Raw genomic sequence first — 25,228 nt, 5'->3', positions numbered from 1 at the left:
AAGGGTTTGTTGTAATGAATGTTGAAAATTGTTTAATTCTTTTTTGTTCTGGGTGTGTATGGCTGTCCATACTGTAGACCAAGAGTCTGAACAAAGCCATGCAGTAAGCAGAACTCTCAAGCTCCTTTCCCTGTGCCACGTACACATCTTCCTCAGTTGTTCTGTAGGTGACAAAGACTGACCTCAGGTAGATGAAACTGGGCTCTGTAGGCTACCTCTCTAGTTACTGTAGAGTCTACAAGGAGGAATGAGGAGACCATCAGTATATTTCTGGTTTATAACTGCCCATCTTTCTCTCCACTGACTACAAAGAGATGTTGAGGGAAGCTTATCTTTACAGTTTAAATTTGGACTTTTTGAATTTCCCTCTATGTCATCTGTCTGTTTTGACACCAATTGCTGTCAAATCTGAGACCATCTTAGCAGTACAGAGGTTTTAATAAAAATAAACAAAAAATATTTTAAGAATTGTCTTGTAATACTTCATATTCAAGTTCTTTTCAACTTTGGTCTTCTTCCTTTTGGCAGCACCAGAACGGAGGCATTCCCTTCTGGGTAGCCCAGATGTCATTGATACTGCTCCAAGAAGAAAGCGAAGACAAAGGACAGCAAAGCCTGCCGCCACAGGAGCTAAGAAGGCTATTCATGAGACAGAAGTGCCAGCCAAGGAAAAGTAAGCAGTTTTCAAATTTGTTGAAATGTTTTTATATCTACAGATGTGGGAGGGTTTGTGGTTTGGGGTTTTTTGTGTTTTCTTATGCAGTTTCATATTTCAGATCAAGTACCGTTGTGTTGCATTCTGTGTAGTCATTTACAGTAATTTTGCCCAACTTTGAATAGATGTGAATGATTACATTGCCAGGCCCAATGACTTATTGATTTTAATACACCTCTAAAGTGACAATTGTAATTTTTTTTCTTTAATTGACCTAGATAACTTTAAGCAAATAGATTGAAGCCTACTAAAACGTTGTTCTGTATGTTACTGCATAAACTTGCAAGCAAAGAAGGATGTATTTACAGCAAGTGTCAAGCTAAGATGGACAGCTTCAGCTAAGTTGTGTCACAGAAAGTAGTCACAGTGTAAGTGTCTTCACGGTGAGGGTGGTCAAACACAGAAACAGGCTGCCCAGAGAGGTTGTGGAGTCTCCATGTGTGGAAATATTCAAAACCCAACTGGGCATGGTCCTGGGCAACCTGCTCTGGTTCAGAAGGGAGGTTGGGCTAAGCAATCCTTTCAACCTCACCATCCTGTGATTCTGGTTTTGTAATTTCAGTGGAAATCAATTCACAATAACATTTTTAATAGAAGAGAATAGATTTGTTTTGGAAATGAGATCAGTGGGAAGAAAAAAGAATTCACTCTTAAACACAAGGGGGGCAGAATTTATAACACTTAAGGAAAGTCTTTTTCTTCTTATATCACTCTCAACTTTTGGAAATATTTTCACATGATCTGGGAGGTGCTTAGCTATGCATAGAATTACCTCAGAGCTGCAGTACGATTGGTGGTATTTTCTTCCAAAGCTGATCTTTTTTTTTTTTTTTAAGATCTATGATAAGTTAGATTTCAAAATACTTGTTTTCTCTTTTCATTTGTAATATCCAATGGATAATAAACTGTTTAAACAGACATGGACACAAGTAGACTACAAAGACATTTCCCATGATTAGCAAAGATTTCTATTTAAATCAGCAAGAGAATTGCCTTATTTTGACATAGAAGGTTGTGGCTTGATGCCAGCTAGGAATATTTAAACTCACAATCCTGTTTTATTAGTAAAAAAGTTATATTTTTTTAGAATTGTCTAGAACAATGTCAAATTCCTCTCTTCTGTTCTTTTAGAGTCTAGTATATTACAATGGACAATGCCCTTTCCCCATTGTACATAGTCAGTTTGATTTTGAAAGTCTGACTCTGTTTGCCTGAAAAACAATTTCACTCTTTTTAGTATTGATTGTGGAAGGAAAACCTACGGAGGCAAATGATTGCAAAGGAGAATATAGAGGTCTTGGGCTGAGTAATCCTCACTGTATGAGTATCTGAGCCCTTTGTGTAGGGGAAGGACTGAGACGATATTGATATTTTTTGTTTTAATTCCTTTAAGTAAGGCAAATTTTAGAAAAAACAGAGCAACGTAATGTTTTTCATACTGTGCAAAGCATTTCTAATATGCTTACAGAATCAAATCAGAGCTGAATCCAGAAAGTGGCTCCTCTTCTTGCCTATAACATAATTAGTCATATTTGAAGCCTTACCATATGGAACATCCATTTTATCAGCCTCTATTCCCATTTTTCTTTTTTGCATTAAGTATGTATGAAATGTATTGTAAACAACTGCTTTGCACTACAGGTCACAACATTGCTTGGCATGTGACATGCCTTTCAGTACGGTGAAGGTGTATCTGACAATAAAAGATCCATGTTTCTCTGTGATCCCATGGCGACTTCAGAAATCAAATGTGATATTGCCCAATACTGGACTATGTTTTTTAACCCTTTCTTTAGTTAAAAATACAGTGGCAGTGCTAATTTTTATATTAAATAAGAAGATATTAGATCTCCCCATTTACCTGGAACATTACAAAAACCGAATTGTAATAATTTCCATTTTGCTTATTATTTTTGTCAGTGTCCCTTCTTAGTTCTTGGGTTTTGAACTTCATTTTAAGTCTTTTGCCAGCTGCTAATCAAGCTTTCAGTCAATTTGCTTGGCTAATAATTTTCACTTCTCTTCAGCCTGTCAAAAGTAGGGAGATGTAGAATTAGTATCATAATTCAGTTCACAAATATAGTTGTTTCTTTTTATGAAGCCTCTTCAGTAGTTTGTACTGACGGAAGGCTAGATCCTACACGATGTGAAAGGCTTTATCTTAAGCTCATGGTACTTTGGGGTCCTGCCCAAAATGTTTTCCAGTATTGTGTCACTTGGCAAAAAATTACTAATCCAAGCAAACCACCCCAGCCTGCTGGGGCGGCAGGGAGGAAGTTAACCTCTAAATTCCTTCACCTTTGGAATTGCTCCATCACAAATATGGAAGATGTACAGCCCTTGAAAGCATGTCATGCTTTTCTGTTTGGCAGGAGGATCAAATGACAGATTGTGATCACATTTGCAAATGCACGAATGAGTTCTTATTTCTGAGCTCTCCTGCACAGACCTGCAGAAAGATTTGATTCTTTACTTGTAATGTAAATATTTTAAGGTGCTATCACATAAAATTGTATCCCACCGTTCTTGCTTTAACAAACTAAAGCTTATTTAGAGTTATTTTCCATTTGCAAGTTTTGCTGACATCATCAGTGCTTGTTTCATATTTGCCAGGCAATGAAAGGGCAGTTGCAAACCAGGCATCAAGAGCATAATGCTGTCTTTATATTGTTGCATCATAAGTCAATTGATACAAGATCCTAAATCAGAAGAAAAAAATACCTCTTTATTGACGGAGAGCATCCAAGTTTTTCACTTCTTTTTGGCTTTCAGATTGTTTTTTGAAAATACAGTGCTTTTCAACACAGTCATTGTTATCACATAATAGGAATTATATCTTAACTTTTATATATTTTTCCTAAGATTTTAAAGTATGGTAAGAAAGTACTGTTTATGCTTAAAGTTAAGAGCATCTAAAGTAAATACTGAGTCATGAAAAATGAAAGGATTCTATTTCCACAAATATTTTAGATTTATGGATGTTGAGGCTAGTTATGTAGCAATTCTCTAGTCCTTTGGAATGGAAATATATTTTTAGATATGACCAAGAATACTGAGAAGAATGCAAATAAAAATCTGTTTAACATAGAAATTAGAGCAAAAGGAGTACTGCCTTTCTCATGCTTTGTGTGTGGGTGCAGTGGCAGGAAAAGGACTTGAATTGAATTTATCTGTATAGACATCTAGTATTAACTGTGACAATTTATTCAAGGACTAAATCAACAGTTTTAATGAAACTTGGAAATGTGCTTTGGATAATATTAAGCTTAGTGAAAGTAGTATAGACAGGAGATCAGCAAAGAACTGAACTAGGATTTATGGAACAAGGTTTGCTAAATGAACTGTTTAATTATTTGCTGAGATAAAGATGTTCTTTATGATAAAGTAGAAATCCAGAAAAATTAGTTGGTCAGTGAACTGCCAAGATTCAGGTTTATCCAGCTCTCTAGGCTGTTTTTCAAATTTGAGCTATCCAGTAAAAGGAAATGTTTCCTTAGGCAGACAGATGTTACATGTTGATAACAGTCAAACTATGGCTTGCAATTTACACATTTTTAAAATGTGACAAAGGATGGTTCTTACAGTTCAAAATATGATTGAGTCAGCAAGTAAAATAGAATTATTCTTATTCCAGTAAACTGTGATGGTATTCTTGAAGCTTTAACTGTAACTTAATATCTGGCAATTTCCTAAGGTGCAGAGCAGAGATAATATGTAAGTCAAGTTAAGATGCAAATTCTACTTTTTACAATTTGCATTTCATACTTGGAGGAGAAAAATTAATAAGAGCAATCCCAATCCACAGTTAGAAATTATGCTTATTGATGCATTACCCAAATCTCTCAGGGGACTGCACGTGAATAACACTATTAGCTATGTAGAATATGCATTCAATATAGAGGCTTAAGTGTATGGCCTGTCAGCCTGAATCCTATAAATAATTGGATGTTTCTATAATAATTTCACTTTAAAAGTATTGGAACCTATTTGAGAGAAGATAGTACCTACTGAAAATATTTTTTATATATAGTTTCATAAATTAAGCATAGTCATTGAATACAGAATACTTTGTGTGGCTTGTACAATCGATACTGACAGAGTACAGCTGAACCCAACCAGTGCTGGAGTCTCTATAACTAAAAAAAAGTAGATCAGGAAAAAGCTTCCTTTTCTAGTACAGCTTACAACTACTACTTTGTTTCCATAAGTAAAAATCTTTCTGCTTTGGTTTATCAAAATTGTTTTTATTTAAGGAGGTTAGAAAAGCAAAACCTTTTTTTCTGTCTGACTTATTTCTTATTAATAAAAGATCTAGTTTTATGGTCCTCATTCACGCGTGGGTTTCTTAGGACGAAGGCTTTACTGGATAAGACTCAAAATTCTTTAAGTTATTGTGTATGTATCAAAATGTAATCCATTCTGGCTGCTGTATAGTGTTTATAATTTCTTTGCTATTGAATGTGTACATACTGTTGAGGATGCATACAATTTCAGAAGTTGTTTGGGGGAAAGCATCTTAAATACAGGAAAAGCCTTATTATGGATGCAAATATGCTGGATTCTCCTGAGAATAAGAGTAGAGACAACCAAAAAAAGTTATTACAGAGAAAATGCTTCATAATTTTGAGAAGAAAAAGGAATAATTGTAATTCAGTTGACTGAGAAATAACAGGTATTATTTGCTTGCCTTTTCTGTAAAGAAATACATGTTTACACCAAGCACTGTGACTCTTGACAGTCAAAAATTTCAGTTTCATATGTATAAGTCTAGTTTTGTACATTTGATGTAGCTGTTACTGGGGGTTTTTTTAAATTGAAATTTGACTTTTGCTGGCTTGTTACTTCTTGCTTGATTGATAAAACTGAGTGACTGTCAGAATCAGGCCTACGTTTAAATTGAAGGAAGGAGATGCTTTCCCTTAACTTCAGTATGTTTTGCTGAAATATTGAGATGCAGTCATAGCCCCACTGAATTTGATAGGATCTTTGCCACCAGTAATTTAAATCTTTCTTTTTTACATATGAATGCTGCTTTTCCAGAAAGCTCAAAGTGTTCAACATATATCTAGGAGTCCTCAGAAACATCTGTATGAAGTAAAAAACCATATTCAGATTGCTGACTAGCTATTTGGAAGTGCCAGTAGTTGCCAAGGCGTATTTTGTGCCACTTGCATTGTTATCACCTGCTCCATCAGAAAAGGCCAAAAAGAGAATGTCATTTTTCCTTTAAATACGATTGTTACGGTCCTCATGCTTGGTGTTTGTTCTTGACTTAAGGGTCTGATTAAAGTTAGTCGCACGTATAATTGTGGGTGGAATCAGCTGCGTAGTTTTTTCTTGTTAATGATAAATATGAGGTTTTTTTTTATTTTCATACTCATCTCTTTCTGTACCTTCAAAAGGTTTTTACAGTCTTCATAGGTATATGTAATTTATTTGAAGAGAAAGCTCTTAGCGTTATATTCCAATACTGTAATAAGCTAGGCTTGTCTTTCTTTTGATAACCTTCCACACCTTTAAAAGCACTCAGAGCCTGTGGTGTGCCAGGAATCCCCTGGGATCATCTCTCTGCATTTGTTTAATTTATAGCTTGCGGTTCACATTTTTAAAGTCCCGATGCAAGGTTTGTTTAAAATGTGGTTTGCCACTGCCAGTGATTCAGGTAGCAAAAACATAGATTTGTCCTGGAATTTGGCATTCTCAGAGGGTTACACATAGACATCGGTATTACTGTCTCACGCAACAAGCAATTCTTTCTCGTAAAGATTTAACCAAGTGATATTTGGATTCCACTGAAGATGATACCATAACCTTCCATGGTCCAGAGGGGGTATAAAGTTTACACCACAGTTATCCTCTTTTAAAAAAATGTGTATTTGAGAGTTCATGTTGACATGTCACTTTTTTATTCATTAAGACTATTTATTTAATACAATTGGAGAGAACTTGCAGAACCTTGCATGGTGTGACAAAGTGCTATGATCACTGGTATATCAGTGAGTCAATGTAGTGTCTGTGTACAGGAGTGATAAGCTCATTCCTGCCATAATAAATTTATGGAATGCAATGTTTAGAAAGTTTTTTATAATTAACTCATGCGGGCTAAAATGTAAACAGGTTAAGAAACCTCTTAGAAGTGGATAGTCAGGTTCATTTGAGACCAATGTGAGAATCAAACCAAACATTTTTTAGATAGTTGAATTAAGTCCTTTCTGTGTTTCATTCATGCTCAGCATTTTCTTACACTTTGGATAGTTTCTTTCTTTCCCTTTTAGCCATGACATTGGCTGCAGCAGTTGGTCACCATTCATACCAGTTTTTACTCACCTGTGCAAATATTAAAAATTGTACTGTAATTTTGTATGGCCTGATGGGAGCTTTGATAAGTGATACTTATCTTCTCAACAGTCATCTGTGAATATTTAAGGTTGCATTAGTTTGAAGTAGAAAGAAGAGCTGTGTTGAATACCTGTGTTATGTGACTTGTGGCTGTACAAAATGGGGTGTTGTCAGAGGCAAAAAGGGTAGAAGACTTTGATTACAATGTATAGCAGTATTTGCAAAAAAAAAAAGTTGCAAAAAGTCTAGAATAATTCCATATTCAACTGGAAGGAATGAGGCAGAAATAAATACAATACAGTACAGTTGCCTTTCTCTTCATGGCACTCTGGCCTTCTGTGCAGCAAGTGTCCTTGTTTTAAATGAGCGGTAGATAATTAGGCTTCCACCATCCACGTGAGAAGGGGTGATTTATTTCCATGGGAATTGCAAGGAATTCATATCTGCAGTCACCATTTCTGCTGACTCCCCAGGGAAAGATGGGAAAATATGAAGCCTGAAAGCCTGCGGCAGGGAAAAATGAACATTATCTGCTGACCTCCGAGGTTGCAATTTCTCCTGAGTAAAGTCGCTCAGCTCTCTAGTTTGTAGCACATCTCACCAATTTTTGTCACTAGTAATAGCCTAATAATTGACTGCTGATGGAGAAGTTATTACTCAGTAAGACTGACAGGACTCTACCCTGTGTTTTCTCAGGGCATGTTCTTTTGAGCAAGACTTTATTGCTGTGACAAATCTGGTGAGATATGTCTCAAATGATTAATATATAATGTATTTCAGTGAAACTGGTAGCTGTGAGATTACAAGAGGATAGCTTAAAAAAATGGAGACTATATCTTCTTCTGTTACCTTTCTGGTAAATTTTTGGTGGTTTTTTCCCTTGTCTTTCTAACAAAGTTTTTGTATTGGAATGATCTTTGAACTAAATTTTATATTTTAAGCCTCTCTTAGGTGGGTTGTGGGTTGGTATAGTTTAATTTATTGCACTATGGATTAGTTTTGTTAAATACTGTGATTCTGGCTGGGGTATTTTAACGTGGGAGGCAAGAGAATTGCTCCTCAGGAGTAAATTACAGTAAGAAGGAGAAAAGGTTGTGTGTGGTTGACCTAACAGGCAGTGCTGGAATATTTGTTGGCTTTTGATGTAGGCCAAGCTACAGTATTTTCAGTCTTTTAGGGGGAAGGGTGGGAAGTAAGAAAAGGAGATTGCACTAAAAACAACAAAGGTGGCAATATTTAAAATTCCTTTTACATCCTTGTGATTATTGTACTGCAGAATACGTGCACTCTCTTTATGAACACTTTTGTAAAGGGCTCTTGATGATGGTGTCAATTAAACCTCCATTTCCTAAAACACCTCTTCAGTCAGAATTATTTTCACATTACGTTTAATAGGAAGAAGCAGGTAATGTAGATGCCTAAGATTTTGATTATACATGTTGGCAAGAGATTAATACTAGACTGATGGAAAGCCTAAGTAACCATGCTTGCCAGCTCAGTCCCGATCTCAAAGATAGACAGGACGAAGAGAATGAGATGAAAGCTTGGCTATATTAATGAGATAAAGCTGCCTCAAATATCTGTTTTTATTGTTCATTAGACTGATCATGAAATATGTCTTCTTTACTGGATTAAATTAGAGTATTTCGTATAGCACAACTGTCTGTGAAGACCAGTAATCCCTTAGCTCATTATGGACCCCAGGAAACATTCTAGAGAAAACCCCATGCACAAAAATACACTAAAACTCAGGATTTAGGAAATGATTTCACAAACAATTGCAAATGCTCCTGCTCCATTGAGGTCATTGCTCAGCTTCTGCTCAGTTCAGTGTACTTCTCAAAAGTCACATTCACTGCATGAAGCTATTAATCTTTTTATTTTTATTTGTATTTGTCCTTGATCCAATGAATCATCTTTCTTCCTGCCTCTGTCCCCCTCAAATGTCCCACCTCAGCAAAGCAGGGCTAATTTCACTGATACTCTTGACTGTGAAGACCTACATCCAGCCAGTAAGAAATACTATATCAGACTTAATGTGACTTGCTACACCTTCTGTATATAATGTATAATACAGAGTACATTCAGTAACATTTTCGGTGGCTTTCTCTCAATCTTCTTTTATGTCTTTTATGGCAGGTTCGTTAGATTTACTGTTTCATAGTTGCCAAGGGTGCTCTTGAAACTGAGTAAGATACAGATATCAGGACAATTTCTGTTCCAGAATGCTTGAAATCTAGTGCAAAACCATAGGAAAACCAAGGGGAAAGGTTGACAAGTAAACAGACTTGTGCTGAGTTTTGTTTTAATCCTGTACCTTCTGCCTCACAAAGCAGGCTGATCTTTCAAAATGACTTGGAGAAGGAGCAAGAAAAGGTCTAGAGAGGAGTACAGAGAAGGGTGAGAGAAGACACTGGGCACATTACTGAGCAGACAGATGAGAGGGAACGTGGTGAAAGGCACTGATTTGTGCATTTGTTTTCCTATTTATCACGTATATATGTTTCCCCAAAGCAGTACATTAAGCACTTGAAGACCATGACAATGGATTTTCAATAATACTTAGAGCATCCCCAGATCTGGTCTGTATGGATAAATATTCATAAATCTATACACTGTGACTAATACATACGGTATAAGCAAATGCATTTTCATGGTCGGTTGGGAGGACTCATCTGTTTCTGTCAACTTTTATCAGGATTCAGCATGACATTAATCAGTATCCTTTTTGATGAGTTCTGCCATCTGTGGGAGGGTATATAGAACATTCTTATGCATCAGTTTAAAAACTTGTAGAATAAGAGAAAGAGTTGGACAAATTTCACATTTTGTCTCTCTTAAAATAATTTAACTTTCCTTTCAATCTCCTTGAACATAAATAAAACCAAGAGCTTATTAGAAGCTGCAGGAGGTACAGAATTAGATTAATACAATCCGTGTTTACACAGAATACTGCTGGAACACTTCCTTGATTACTTAATAACACTTAAAAAAATCCCTTACTTTATTCAGATGTCAAACCATTCATAAAAATTTTCATGTAGCTATTGCATCATTTGAGCTTGCACATATGAACAGCAATTTGAAAATTAATTACATGCTTGTATTTTCTTCAGACTGTTAACTGTAAAGCAACTGTTATAAGTGGACTTCATATAAAACTGAAGGAAAATGGTCAGTATTCAAAAACAATCAGCAAAAGAGTCAATATTGTAAGGCATGTTAAATAGCAGAAGTGAGATAAAGTAAAAGGCTCTTTTCAAAATTATCTTAATGATTCAAAAGGCACCAGGTACTAAGGTGAATTCAAATCTGACAATATTCTAGCCATTGGCATCAATATTTCATCCTGTATGTTTAGAATTCACACAGTAATAATGACTAAAACTGAGGAAAAGGGCCAAATGTGCATGTAAACACTACTGTTTGATGAGGGTAAGTTTCATTCTAGAAATAGACAATATTTCTAATGTGCTTCTTTAAAAGCTGATAAGTATTCAAAAGTATAGAAAATATTTTGCATACCTCTTCTACCACTTATGTAGATATCAGAAAGAGAATTTCACATCAAAGTAAGAGACATGTCTCTTAAATTAAAAAATGGTACCTCTAGCCTTGTGTTTCTCTAGACAAGATAGAGTAAAGGTATTTAACTTGAGAAAATATTTTGTGAGAAGGTTGTTGAAAAAGGTGGTAATTATGGAAAGAGTTTGAAAGAAATTTGATGTAAGATTTAGAACATCTATTCGTAGAGAGTGCTTCACTGAATTTAGCAAAAATTTTGAAAAAAAGATGGCTCTTTTTTTACATATTGAGAAGTTAACCACATACTATTTAAAATTATCAGGTTTTGAATTATTATTTGGCCACAGGAAGAAAACTGTTATCAACACTTAATTCGCATTGCAGTCTGCCCCAGATTCCTAAGCAACACTTGAGAATATTTTCACAGGGGTTATTTTTTGTTCACAGGAGAGTATGGTACATTATTCATCACTTCAGTGTTCTAGTGCAACTCACTAAACCTTGAAGTTGCACAAGTGTAACACTGAAGTAAAGATGATAAATTATGAAGTTTAGTTTCTAGTGGTGATGTGAACCATCCAGATTATGATTGCTTTTGTCTCTCTGGAGTTGCTCCATGGATAACTATTAAACTACGTGAACAAAATTCTACTTTTATTAAAGTATCCTGAAAAATTAGATATTTCTTGTAAAGAAACTCCTCAAGTCTTTAGGCTAAAATACACCACTAAATAATAAAACATTTCTACAAATAGTATACCTGCTGGATTTGCTGTTGGTCACAAATACAGAATGATTTTTCTGCTCAGGTGCTTTATCACTGTCAAGCTGTACTGAAACATCAGGTTAAGAAAGAATCCCTTAGTATGTAAATACTCCCCTTTAGTTATATATCTGTGTAGCTACAGTATTGCCTGAAAATGTTCAATGAGAAAAAAAAATCGGATTATACCCAGTTGTGTTGACAAAATCCAAAGTGATAGAATTTGAACCGCTATTTCAGTTAAAGTAAAACCAGATTTGAAAACACAAACAGAAGATCTCCAAATAAAAATAATTATCATCAGCATATGATGAGTTCCCTGTTGACTCTAAAGGATTCAAAATACTTTGTGAGCTCCAGGTTCAAAGTTTTAAAAAGAGCCAAAAGCATCAAATTTTTATCAATGTTAACTCAGAGAGATCCCAGAACTAGTATGAGCAAAATTTCCAAACCAGTATCCCCTAACCAGTGATAATGGTGTGGGAGAGAAGCAAGGGAAAGAACAGGAGCAGAGGGAAGCAAAACAGGTTTTTTACAGTATATATCAAATTCATGCAACTTACCATCAGGGTACGTGCTGTACTTCTCAAAGCTGGGAGCAACAGTGGTTGGATGGGCCAATGAGCCGCTGAGGAGCGATGTCCTGTTTGCCCCTTTGCAAGCAGGTGATGGCTGACGACTCCAAATACAGGTAATATGTACTGCTCCGGCCACCCATGGGTTCAGGCGTACTGCCACTAAACAAATAAACAGCATGACCACAGCTCTTGTGATATGCCTACAGTCTCACCAGATCCGTTTTGTCCAGTTAGCACCTTTGGTTGGGTGGTAGCTGAGAGCACGCTAGCGGGGAGGTGGACATGGTTGTTTTGCAATAGGATGGTAAGGAAATTAGAAACATTTATGTATATATCTAGCAGGAGGCTTAGAAAAATTATGTCAAGGCACTGAACAACAAATGGGCATGGGATTGTAAGAGATGGAGGGGTTGTAGTGACATGGGATTTAGTGTGGAGTGATACAGCGTTGACCAGCTGAGTCTTTATTCACTCTTTTGTGCAAGACCTCTCAGTCTTTTATTTGTCATCCTACTTTCTCCTATCCAGTGTAACTCTTGAAAGGTCTATAACGATGGCCTTCTGCATGCCTGATATGCATCTACACCTTTTCTGCTCTAAGTAATACCAAATCAACCATCATGTCTTAGGGCAGAACTATGAATGCTTCTTAGTCTGTTTATTCAGTATGACTTGGTGCAGGTTGTTGCCAGAGACCACAATCCTAAGTTCACGGTGTCTCTAATGAAATGGATTGCAAAGTTGAGATGTTTCCGATGCTGTTATAACCTTTTCTTAGGCTAGATTTACAAAAAACTCAATGTTTCATGTTACCCTAAGACAGTGTTAGCCAGACACTCCTCTTTTTCACGGTTTCTTGGATACCACTCCCAGTTCTGCATTAACTCCTGTGTCCTGACGTGTTCTCCTTTTGCCAAACTGAAAAGATACAACTTATTTCTTCATTAGTTCTAACCTTTCTGTTGCTGAGGTCTCTTTGCAAAACCAGCTCATATGTAGGTAAGTCATACTGAATGTGGTGATATGTGTTATTGGCCTGTATATCTTCTGATGTTAGCATTTGACTAATCAGACTTTTTACAGCTAACAAGAAGACTACAAAATGACCTGCCTTTTTAGAGCACTGAAAGTGCTTTTCAAATGCCCTGAAAGTTAGCCCAACTTTCAATTCAGCGACAAATCTTCTTTAAGAACAAAGCTGAGCCACACTGACTGCTTGGGAAGAATTTTCCAAACATGATTTGAACTCCATGATAAATCAAACAAAAGATATATTTCTATTCAATAGAGAAATATGCAAGTGAAAGAAAATGCTAATTTAGGGACGTTTGTATTAGTAAAGTTCAGTATCAACTTCTATAGAAGGTAAACAGGCTTGAATGTTGTTGGCCAGGTAAGTTTGCATATTCTATGCAAGCTTTTCAAATGACTTGAATCTTCCTGAATCTAAGCTGGGTCTTCATATTTTTGTTTCACATCGTCACTTTTTTACTAGACATTCCTGTCTTGAGTAATATTTAAGCATAGTATTTAGTTTAAAGCATTCACCTGGTATTTATTTAAATGCTGTTACCTTAGCATTAAAAAGTTGAGTCTCAGTTAGGACTTCCAAATCATTAGCATTAAAATTTCTGTCACACCTAAAATTGCTGTCCTTAGCAAGGCACAGACATTCCAAATGTAATTGAGTTCTCTGCTTTTAAATATATTCCTTGGCTGAGTCATGTTGACAAGTGCTTTTCATCTTGAAAACTTTCCAGTTGTTAGACTTAGTCAATTTGACGTGGAATTCAGAAAATGAACCAAAGTGGAGCCTAACACTGTCTGCATAATGGTGCACCTGTGTGCAGGTTAACTTGCCATCACCTGACATCTCCAAATATTATTCTTCCATTGTATGTTCTTACAAAAGTATGTTGTCTCCTGTAACACAGTCTCTATTGTCTGCTAGAGAAAAATGTGACTGCCTTAATATATGTGAAAAAACAAGGAAGAAAGGAGAAGTCAGATTGTTTTTCTGAGCAGTTTCACCTAAACATTTAGATGTACAAGGCGGAAACACAAATATAAGATCCACAGCTGCAAGTTTTCTCTTGAGGCAGCTCATAACCTTGTCAGTAGCATCCTGGAATAGCTTTTGGAATTCAATCTACTCCATTTATGGTGTCTAATTCAGGCAATTACCTCACCTCAGTTTTAGGTCTGGCCCAATATAAGGTAGGTCCTGTCTGACAGAGGTATCAGCCTAAGTTTCTTATAGGGTTAATTAGCAAAAGTAGGTACCTTGGAAGAACTGTGAAGAATAATCTGATTTGTCTAGCTTAGATTCAGCACAGTCTCCACTTAGTCCCTCAGGGTACTCTAGGGAACCGATAGGAAAGGTTAGGTTCTTCCATCTGAATATTCGAAAGCTGCTGGATTTGGACCATCTCTTGGAAAACAGGTGTAGTTCAGTCTCTCAGGCTGTGTAGAGTCTAGCATCCCGAGTCTCACTATGCAGGTATTCTCATCTAGACTTCGGAGAAAAAGGGGGCACTGTGTGGTGTGATGTCAAGCTTAAAATTAACTTCATTTCACTTCTTCTAAGTTTCTGAGCTTCTCTACAAGATTCTGTTGATAGTCCTAGAGCTTGCCTGCTAATTCTGGATTACACCAGAGCTCAGTGCAAGAGTACTCCAGGAAACACGCATAGCTAATGGTAAGTTCCCAAGGAACTTTTAGGCTATCTAGGGAGTTGCTCAGTCGTTTCAGATGCTTGTGAAGTTGGGCATTCCTAGAAACTATGTAGACCAAATAGCTATTTTAGTTGTTAAGTCGGCTCTTGGTAGACCAAGCTCATCCAGAGATTTCAAAAATTTTATGAATTAATTTATAGGGTTTTTGATTCAAATTTATTGAATTATGTTGGTAGTGCGCAATCACTTTTGAACTTAAAACTTCTGAACGAATATTCAAGATGATTTATAAGCTTTGATGACAAGATCTATAGTCTTTGAAGCCTGATGCCCTCATACTTAGACTCTGTAATGTAGAAGACATTAAATAAGGTCAGCAGAATGACAAGACATAATCAGGGTCCTCGACTTAAATAAGTTCTTACAGATGTTATTAACATGTCAGTGTTATCACGGATCTATTGACAGAGAAGAATTTGCAGGTCTTAGAGAAGACGATGGATTGGTTTTTTTTGTAGTTTTACTTTTCAAAAGACCATTTTACACTATACAAAATTAATTTTTAGTTAGCCAGGGAGGGAATCTGTGCTGCAGGACAGGATATTACTGGGATATAATTGACAAATTAAAATTTTAGTATAAATGCGTGAGCAAGACATCTCCTTAGACTTCAGTCTTTTTCTTCTCAGAAACAGGAAAATTTAAACATACACCGTTTCATTCTCCTTCCTTATTTTATATTCTTTTCAATATGGTACTACTTCTATTTTCTCAGTCTTCTTCATTTTTCAGCAAAATGAATTCTGCCAGTAAACAAGCTGTCAGATAAATTACAATAAAATTTATGTTAATTTGAAGGGGAACTAAAGGAGTAATCCACATCGAGGTACACAATAGCAATTCCGTATTCAATCTGTATATGAAGCTTACCTGAGAACTCATAGATAATACCAACTCTGAAGCTACTGTTTTTATTATAATGCTTCTTGATTTCAGAAGAATTTTGCTCTAGATTTTAGTGTGCACAAATTAAATGAAATGGTACAGGGCTTCAGCACCAGGCAAGTACTGAAGAAAAAATACAACGCATTGACAATGTATACCTGTTTAATTGGATAAATAGGACAACCTCCTAGATAAATGATGACTGACAGATCATAAAGCTCTCTAGTGTTTAATTATAAATGAACTGACATCATGAGAATGGCACAGATGTGTGACAGGGGCTTAAGCAGCAGGCTTCAATTTCATTAAAAAGCACGTCTGAAGAAAACATAATTAAGCATAAGCAGTGCATGGATATAGACAAGGGACAGAAAAAATCTCAGTCTGTATAGAGACTGCATTAAGCAAACTGCTAGGAGGCTAGAGGTGTAGAGCCTGATGGTTTCCTCCTCCTTTCCCAAAGCTCAAGTTGTGTCTTGTTGTTGTCTGGACCTGACCATTTCCCTACGCCCGCTGGCTTCTGTCATACCTTCCATGTTAGAGAGATGGCTGTCAGTGTTCTACCACACTAGACTTTGCCTATTGGGAGGTTTCCAAAGTCACAAATTATGACAAAATTTGAATAGTATCCATCTTGTGCAACTTCATTTTTTCTGACGCTGTGAAGGCAGGAGAAAACCTAGTCCAGCCTCCTCCTCCCAGGAAAAGTCCTTCTCGCTCCTGCCTATTTCAGGCAGGTGGCTACCCTATATAAACTACAGACTGTCCTACTGAGTACTTTGGTATCCCTTTACTGCAGGCAGGTTGCTGAGCTTTCTGTGGTTGAAGGAGACAAACAGATGAGGTCTCAGCTGAGCTGTGGCTTATCTATCTTCCTGCTTACCAGATCAACCCATGATTGGATGATTTAAGGAAGTGGTGGCAACTGTAGGGAAATAATCCAGTCCATCTATGTCTTAGGCCAGTCAAATCCTCCATCTGTCCAACTGGGGAAGCATTTCTCTGCATGACAGATAACTAAGATATACAACACATGGTTGTCCTGTGCTAGAGAAGCTGGCTTAGAGTGAACAATTTTCATTGAATCCATTTACTCTCATACCTGGACTCCAAAGCTAGATATATTTCACTCCTTGTATACTTCCCATGCATTAGACACTTCCCAAAACTGGTTATAGTAGGGCAGACATTTTCCTTGCTTATCACTGCACTGATCTGATTAAGAATAGGGTACCTCTTCTTCAATGTGCATAGGTGATCCCTTGTAGGCATAAGACCTCCTGGACCCTTTACGAATTCACAGAACAAAATACCTCCTGGTCCTCCCAAAGTCTGTGCAGCACTGCATTAATTGCATCACAGGTCAGTGCCTGGTAGGATCACTCATCGAGTCTCAGTCAGGCATTTATCTCACCACGGTACATTGGTGCATACACCTATTTGGGCAGCTTCCTGCGATTACTGTAGGCTCAAGCCTAGTTCAGAACAAGTAAGTGTATTCCATGCATTTCAGGCATAATCTGTTGGTTGTTGTCACTGGCCAGCAACTGATCGTTAGCCAAATTAGTATGGATTTTACTAACAAAAGATTCAGGCTTAAATAAAATGTATCTTACCTGTATTCAACAATCAGGGAAAAATACTTCATGAACTAAAAAAGCAGGTATTTGCTGGAAAAAAACTCTGCTAGAGTTGTTTTGATTTCTGAGTTAAGTTTATTTTTGAACTGTGAACCCCATCAGTGGAATATTTATGCATTTTCTTTTTGGCTCATAACCTATTAATTAACAGTACATGCTTTGAAATAGACACTTTTTCTTGCTTCTCTATTTTAACGTTTCTTATCTCTTCTTCCTCATACCTCTAGCCGGCTGAGTACACCCACTGCTTTTCCCTGAAGCTAATGCAAGAATTTAAAATTCAAATTTCTGACAGACGTGGATTGCTGTTCAAACAAGGCATCTAAATGTTCTCAAACACCTTGATGAGTTATGCATTCAGAAGGTGTTAGATCAATGAAATCTATTATGTGTTTTTATTTATAGTCTCTTTCCTAGCAATGGAGTTGTCTTCTACATAATCTCCAAAGCCCAGTCTGACAATTGCTGTAGTGTTTCAGGTATTTTATATATTTGCTTCTGAAATACAAAGAACAGAGTAATAAATATTGCATGTATGACATGTGGTCCCTAGACTTATTAATCAAGACAGAAGGTTAACTGTTTGCAGTTTACAATTCTCACTTTACATTCAGAAAACACAAATATTTTCTCTTTGAATGCATCAGAAGTAGATTAATTTTAATGTACCTTGTATTCTAGTACAGTATACAACTATTCATGATATTAAATTATGCAAAACTATTATACAGATTATATGGTGCCTTTGTAGCCCTAACTAGAAAGCAATTGAAGATTTCTTATGCATCCATTTGCTGTTCTAGTAATGAAAAAATTACATGCAGCTCATCATCTGAAAAAAATATATACTTAACAGGGAAAAAATTCTTTCTAGCAAACACGTGATCAATATGATGTGATTAAATAGATGAGCATACATACTTATCAAGTCTGAAATAAATATTTTTCCTTTGATGTATGGACCCAGCCTCCTCACTTAGTCTTATCAATTCTAAAAATCATTTGGAGGTGGACCCGCTTTTAGCCTTTGAATGGTTTGGTTATACACACATAAGTCAGGTGCATACTGAGCTGCTGCAGTGGGCTTACCTCTTGAATACTTTCATAGGTCTCCTCTTTTTTTAATCACATGGTATCACTGTGTATATGACTTTCTGAGATTTTTAGTCAGAAGATGAGTGTAAAAATATTAATTCTGGAGGACTGAATCCTCTGTTATTTCACAATGCAGCTTTTATGTTAGGCAATGCCGTAACTCTGTGGAGCTGGAGTAAACTACTAGATTTTTACTTCTGTGGACTGAAATTTAAATTTCTTATTATACATTTCACAGGAATTATTTTCATAGGTGATTTTGCAGTGTCAGAAAAGATGTGACCAAAATCGTAAGATCACAGTGCTTAGATAACCTGCAGGGCTTTGGTAAAGAAAGATCATTTTTGGATCTAAGCAAAATTTCATCGCTATTTCTTTTACATAGTATGAAGGTTTTTGCTGGGAAACAAAAAAGCATTTTGTTCTCCAATGTGAAAGAATAATGATGGAAAATATAATTACTGATCTTCCTTCCTATGGTCACACAAACCATTAGGACTTTCACCAAAATACAACTTTATAAAGAAGGAGTCTGCAAAAGCTTAAAGTAAACCCAAAAGTCGGTGGCAACAACCTAATTTCATGCTGATTTGGAATTTACCCTATGGAATCCATTCAAGTAGGTGGAAACAAGAGAAGATAGGAAGCCACTGTGTCCTGTGGCTCCCTGACAGACTGCAAGAATCCAGGGACGGTGTGAAACGAGAACAGAAGCTCTTGTGTATGGTCGTGTAGCAGGGATCCACCGTGTCTCTGGAGATTGCTCTTCTCAGAAACCCCACCTTCTCAGGAAGCCAGTGTTGACTTGGAAGGGAATGCATCTCCTTTCTAAGGGAAAAGTTTTCATGGCAGAATATTAAAGCGTAGGCTGCATTCTTGGTGTAAATGGGAACGGTTTCACTGACATCGAGAACAGGATGCTGGAATGTGATACTTCGAGCTGGTGCGTGGTGAAGAATTCAGCACCCATGTGACGTCCCACTGAAACCACCAGTTTGAACTCCACTGGGCATAAATATTTGCACTGCTGCTTTAGGTTAGTGAAAGCATAATAATACATAAGAAATGCCCAGAAATGCTAATGACAGGCAGACAACGCTTGCAATGCAGCTGTGGGGAAGTACTAAATTCTCAAATATGGATTATCTTTGAATTTTTACTTGCTGGTAATCCACTATAAATCCCATTAAAAAGCATTGTAAGCAATTCATTGTTTTTAGAGGAGTTAGATGAGGATCTTAATGAATTAAAATGTACCATGTTTATCTATGGAGAAAAAAGCTTTCATCTTCATTCCCTCAGGTCCCTGTGCCTTCCTAGGGAGAACGGTAACCTACTGAATTGACCAGAATAATGTGCTGCAAATTGCTTAATAGGAGGAGAAGCAATTTATCACTAATCTGTTTCAGGCTTGCCAGAGGTGATCTCTCATTTTGAACTGTAGCTGTTGAAGCTCAAAAGGGTGGTGAGTGAAAATGGGCAGGTGAAATTATTCAACATAAAAACTGCGTGCCAGCAGCTGCATTCCTAGGAGTGAGGTTTCGGAGAGCACGAGTACTGTTTAGGCATCTAACTCGCCTTAATTATCAGTGGAAGGAAGATGTCTAATCATCCATGACTGGCGAGTTTAAAAACCTCTTCCTTCACCTTGCTACGAAAGTGTCAGAATAGGAAGTTTGAATTTCAGCAGAATGAATGTAATGAGGTCAGGGCAGCTGCAGAGCACCCGTCATACTTCAGAAGAAGGCCACTCTGTGCTCTCAGTGTAGAACATTTCCCATCCTCAGACAGGCATTTTATCCCCTTTCTCTCACTGGCTTTTGCAAGTGGACGGCTTAGTCACCCTGGTATTAACAGTTCTTGTATTCTAGGCCTTGCTATAAGCTTGCTTACGCAGACAAATTATTGCAAAATAAGCTGTTCATTTAATAAGTGAGTTTAAAGAGCAGTGGTATTGCACAAGTCCCTGAATGACACTCTTACTCCACAACTGTCCCTTTTTGTGCTCCATCTTTCCCCAGCTCCAGAGGAGACAAAGCTGGACCCTGGGGAAGGCAGTCTTATAGCAAGAGAGTCTCCACCTGAGGAATTGTTATACCTTTGCTCTTCCTGGGTGTTTCAAAAATAGAAAAGTCCTGACGGTTTCAAGACCTTTGAAAAATGTTATTTTATCTAATAGATGTCCTGCTCTATAAGCTTGCTGAGAGTGTTAATTTCTGAGAGGTAGTTCAGCCTGATCAGCTTTTAAAAAAATGTCTCTGGAGTGGAGAAAACTAAGCATTTTGCTTGATTGGAGCCAAATGAACTAAAGTAATCTGATTTAAAATTAGCTTTATTTCAGTGCTTGGGTAATGTTGGTAAAGTTGTCTGTTTTGTGCGTACACTGGTACTGTATTTGGCATTCAGCTATTTGATCTGTATTTTTAAATATTTCTGCAGCTTAACCCACCAGATTGCAGCACCGGCTAAGAGTAAGTAATGTTATAGGGCAGGATTTGTAGTGCTGCTCAGTCTGTACACAGCACAGCTGGAGAAATAATGCGAAAAGTATTTAAAATTATTATGGAAAACATGAAGAGTTCTTATGAGAACTGCAGGCTTCTGAAGCGCAAGAAACTGTACCATATGTGAGGCTGGCAGAGAGTGGTTTTTGGGGGAATATAGTCCTTGGAGGAACTAGTCCTGACAGTTTATCAAAGGCATAAAGCAAGACAAACTGGGAAAAGTAAATAGACCGACAGAGCTCCCTTTGTCAGGACAGGTTTGGATACAATGACCTTGTGTTGTTGTTGCTTCCTGCTACAGCTGTGGCAAGTGGTCCTGCCCCATCTAGTTAAGTGCTTTTAGTGTGCCTGATTACTCCTCTTTCATCTCTCTTCTCCTCTCTTCAGTTGGGGTAAAAGGTGGCGGGGTGAGGGGGACATAAAATAAGAGAGTTTGACCAGGAGCTGACTCAGTTGTGCTGCAGGCTTTTTCATAAATAGCCCGTTTTCTATGTGTTAGTTTCACTGAGATGCCAGAATTCTGGTCAAGTCCAGTAAAGCATGAGCTTCGTCAGCCCCTTAAGACTGGCTTTTTTAATGGTATCTGGATTCCTATGGATGCAGGCAGACATTTACTGGGATACTTGTATGTGCCTTGGCTCGCAAACTCCCAGGAGAACTATCTGCTGTGTTCAGTCAGCATCTAAGAAAAGAAATAAACATATAACATCTGCAGTACAGTAAACATCTTGAATAAAATATTTTTGTACAAAGTATCGTTGTAGGTTTTCTTCACTCCTGTAGGCCTCATCTTGGACAGAAATAACTATAAAGTCTTACATGCTCTGAGAAATGTGCTTGCGGTTGTTTTCAGCCAGTACACATGCATTCTTTAATGGTATCCGTTATTAGAAATAGGCTCTGTTTTCAATGTTGAGAAAGCCTTAGAAAGGCAGAATAGAGCAAATTTAGAGGAAAAAAGAAGCATACATTATATATTATTTACAGATCATCTGGAACATCTTTGCTCTCTCCAGCAGGAGTTAGAAATTTTCTTCCAAAATAATTTTGCTGTTTTAAGAATTCTTTTATGCCATAAAAAACTTGAAAAGCTGCTTGTTCCTATTCTGCCTGCAGGCAAATTATAAAACTTACTGCTCTGAATAGAAAAAGGACTTGATGCTTTTATACTTTCATGGCTTTGGTAGGGCACACTTTGGTAAGCGGCTTGTATGAGAGGGATGCAGGGAGCAAAGGACAAAAGGAGGAGGTGCATTTCAATCTTTTCTTCTTCCAGTTTTTAGAGTTGAAGACAAAAACCTAACATACTGAGGCCTGCGGGGCAGTAAGACCTTTTTTTATTTACTTAGTCAGGTACTACTGGCAAGAGGGCCACTGGAAATATAGACCGTGCCGAACTGCTTTGCTTTGAGAGCAGGGAATGCAAGTACCCAAAACCTGTAATCTGTCTTCCATGTGGAAAGCTGTTTTGTTTTAGCTTTTTTGATCCATTGGCTTGAATATTAAAGCTAATTATAATTAGAAAGTCAGATTTCCAAATGCAGTAAATTTACTATAACTAGAAATTTCATCTTTGAAGGAATGACCAACCAAGTAATAGCAGCCACAAAACTTCAGTGAGCTGAGTGGTGCTCTGTAATCCTGCTCCTGTTTACTAACAATGTAAGGGGACACTGGGAGCTGTCTGCTGCTCGTTTTCTTCTCTGAAGTGCAGTAGTGAGCTATAAAACCAATCCAATGAAAGTCCTTAAGGTCTAGTGGGCAATAACTGAAACAAAAGGTAGAGTTTTCTTTCAGCACAACCACCACAACATTCTTTGATTAGGCAGCTGAAAGTCCAAGTAAATAAAGGAAGAAGATCATCACTTGCTCTTACTTTGGGAGCAATTAATAGTCCTTTGATAACACACTACTTCCTTTTTTCCGGCTTTTGCATTGCCCTTCCTTTCCTTTTGCTAGTTAAGCACTCTCAATAGAGCTTCATCTAAAGTTGTGGGCAGTAGAAATCCTTATGTTTTTTATCTTTTCCAGGTGATTAGTTTCTGGGGGTTTTTGTCTGTTTGGGAGACAAAGGCTACCTTTCTAAAAAGAAAAATATAAAAAGTTTTCTCACATGACTTTTTACTTTCCTCTGTAACTAACACCGTTAGGCTAAAACATCTTGTATATCTTGGATGGAAAAATTAGTCAGTCATTTCATTTGGTTCTGTTACACATTTATTTTTATTTACTTCAAGTTTGAGCGTTAGAAAGTTCCTGTGTGTCTTATTGGATTCAGAAAAAAGCAGGTGGGGGAAAGGGAACAGAAAGTTACAACTGGGTATGTTTCTGAAACCAGAAAATATTCTGGAAAGTATATTTTTTTTCTTTCCTAATGAATGATTTTTTTTTCCATAAAATCATGCTCTATGCCATACATCAAAGAATTTTATTACTAAAGGTGCCATAAAATTAAATACACTGTTGTTCCATTTATTACTAATTTAGAAAGAAAACCAATACTTAGCAATCATGCATGATTAAATTTGTAAGTTTCACTCTGCAGCTGTGCATTTGGTTACAGTCTTATCTTACTGCCACATTTAGATACCCATTCCAGGACTAGGACGTTTTCTTCCTTGAAACTGTTTGTGGGAATTTTTTTCAGTGCTTCAAATAACTCTAGGACTTACAAGTTGAAATCTTTGTCCCTAGCTAAATTTTATTTGCGTACAGTTTAGATTGACTTGTTTGATTTAGTACTAGCATAGGGGCTATTTCCCTCTCATGGTTACAGTGTGGAGTTTAAAACTTTTAATTTATTTCATTATATTCCTGACAGATAGCTCTCAATCTGTAATTTCATATTGTATATATTTATAATCTGTAAAGTCTTTGTTTTGTATATGCCCTCAAGAGGAAAACCATGGAGCAGCTATACACTAAATCCTCTTCGGGTATGTTTTGATGGTGTTGGAAGTGGTGGCTCAAAACAGCTTGTTGATTGGTAAGAAGGAGCTGCAAGTAAACAAAGTTTTGCAGAAGCCAAACTACCATGTGCTTCCACCAAAATCCTGCAATTATTCACAGCAGACAAGCCCTTGGGCTGCAATAGGGCATTTTGTAATAGTTTCTAGTCTTGTTCTTGTGAACATGTGAATTTCTGATCTTTTTTTTCATGTCTTTGAGCTGTGCTCCATGGGTGGAATATAGTTTCCCCACCCTTCTGCAGTTCTTACCTTACTTGGAAACATTAAGTCACAGAAGCAATCTTATTTCTAAAATTAATGAAGATTCACGCTGGAATTGCAAGGCTTTACACCCAGCACTTGACATGATCTGTTGAAACCAGTATAAGGATCCAGCTGATGATTCTTGCTGAATTGTAGAATGCTCGTTATGTGTGAGGTTATAGATCTGGTGTGTCCAGACCCAGGCTGAAACATAATCCACGCCTGGTTCAAAGGTTATGGTCATGTTTGGAGGAGCTTCCTGCCCACTCTTCTTCTGCGTGGATGGCCAAGTAGGGTCCGTACTATGTGAAGGCATGCACATGGTTACTCCTTCTTTGCTCTTTTATCCTTTTTCTATTTCTATGGCTTCGTATGTTTATGGCAAAGAGTTTTTAATGTTCCACGAATTTACTGCCATCAGATGACTAATGTTACGGCGCTGCTGAGACCAGATCACCCACTTTGAGGGTAAGGCAGAAGGTGGCTCTCAGTTCCCTCTGTGCCGGCATGACAGTTCTTTGAGTCATGGTCTGACTCATCTTTCACCCCCTCAGAAGCCCCAGACCTACAGCACAGGAGATACAGAATTCCTCATTTGTTTCTTCTATTTTTTTTTTCTTAATTACATATCAGGCATAAAATTACTGGTCCCATAAAAATAATAATTATAAACAGATTTGTTTCTTCCCTTAGTCTGTACAGAAGGTCCCTTCTGCTACTGCCCTCACCTTATGTCAGCGCTTAAAAACAACACCGAATCTTTCTGTTTGGAGAGGTTAGACACAGTGACTCCCAGTCTGTCTACTTCTTTAACTATGAGAGAACACAAGCCTTTGCTGATACCCTTTATCAGCTTCTAAAAAGCCTTTCCAAGCAGCCTGCTGGTTTTTTTTTCTTTTTCTGTGTGTGCGCACACTGTTTTTGCCGTTTCCTGGATTAAGTCTTAGCCAGCAGCTTTTAACCAAAGCTCAGTTTCCCAAATGCTGTATTTCATCAACTTATTGCAGTGACACTGATTTTGTCTAGTATTTTTAATATTTCTTCTGTGAAACAAGGCTCAATTCTTGTCTGTATTCCTGACAGGTAACATCTGATACCTTTAGGGAATGAAATGGTTCTCTTAATCAAGTATAAGGAACATTTTCTAACCACTGCCACAAAAACTGGGTCTTTAAAAGGATTGAATGCTTTAGGGAAATGGCTGTAGCTGAAGGCATACATTTGAATACCTGATGAT

At 37.2% G+C, this 25,228-nt stretch overlaps 1 protein-coding gene across 2 annotated transcripts in view; it reads left to right on the top strand.

The window, feature by feature from the left end:
• XRCC4 (X-ray repair complementing defective repair in Chinese hamster cells 4) overlaps positions 1-25,228 on the top strand; it is a 180,631-nt gene that overhangs the window by 117,370 nt on the left and 38,033 nt on the right. For both annotated transcript variants that reach the window (XM_010578054.1, XM_010578055.1), the window contains exon 8: positions 529-673. In XM_010578054.1, the coding sequence (XP_010576356.1) occupies positions 529-673 (145 nt within the window). The remainder of the gene's footprint in view (positions 1-528; positions 674-25,228) is intronic.

Source organism: Haliaeetus leucocephalus, unplaced genomic scaffold (assembly GCF_000737465.1).
Source record: "Haliaeetus leucocephalus isolate CR32 unplaced genomic scaffold, Haliaeetus_leucocephalus-4.0 Scaffold598, whole genome shotgun sequence".
NCBI classification, from domain to species: Eukaryota; Metazoa; Chordata; class Aves; order Accipitriformes; family Accipitridae; genus Haliaeetus; species Haliaeetus leucocephalus.
Note: the sequence above shows the minus strand (reverse complement) of the source record. Positions and strands in the feature narration are given on the sequence as shown.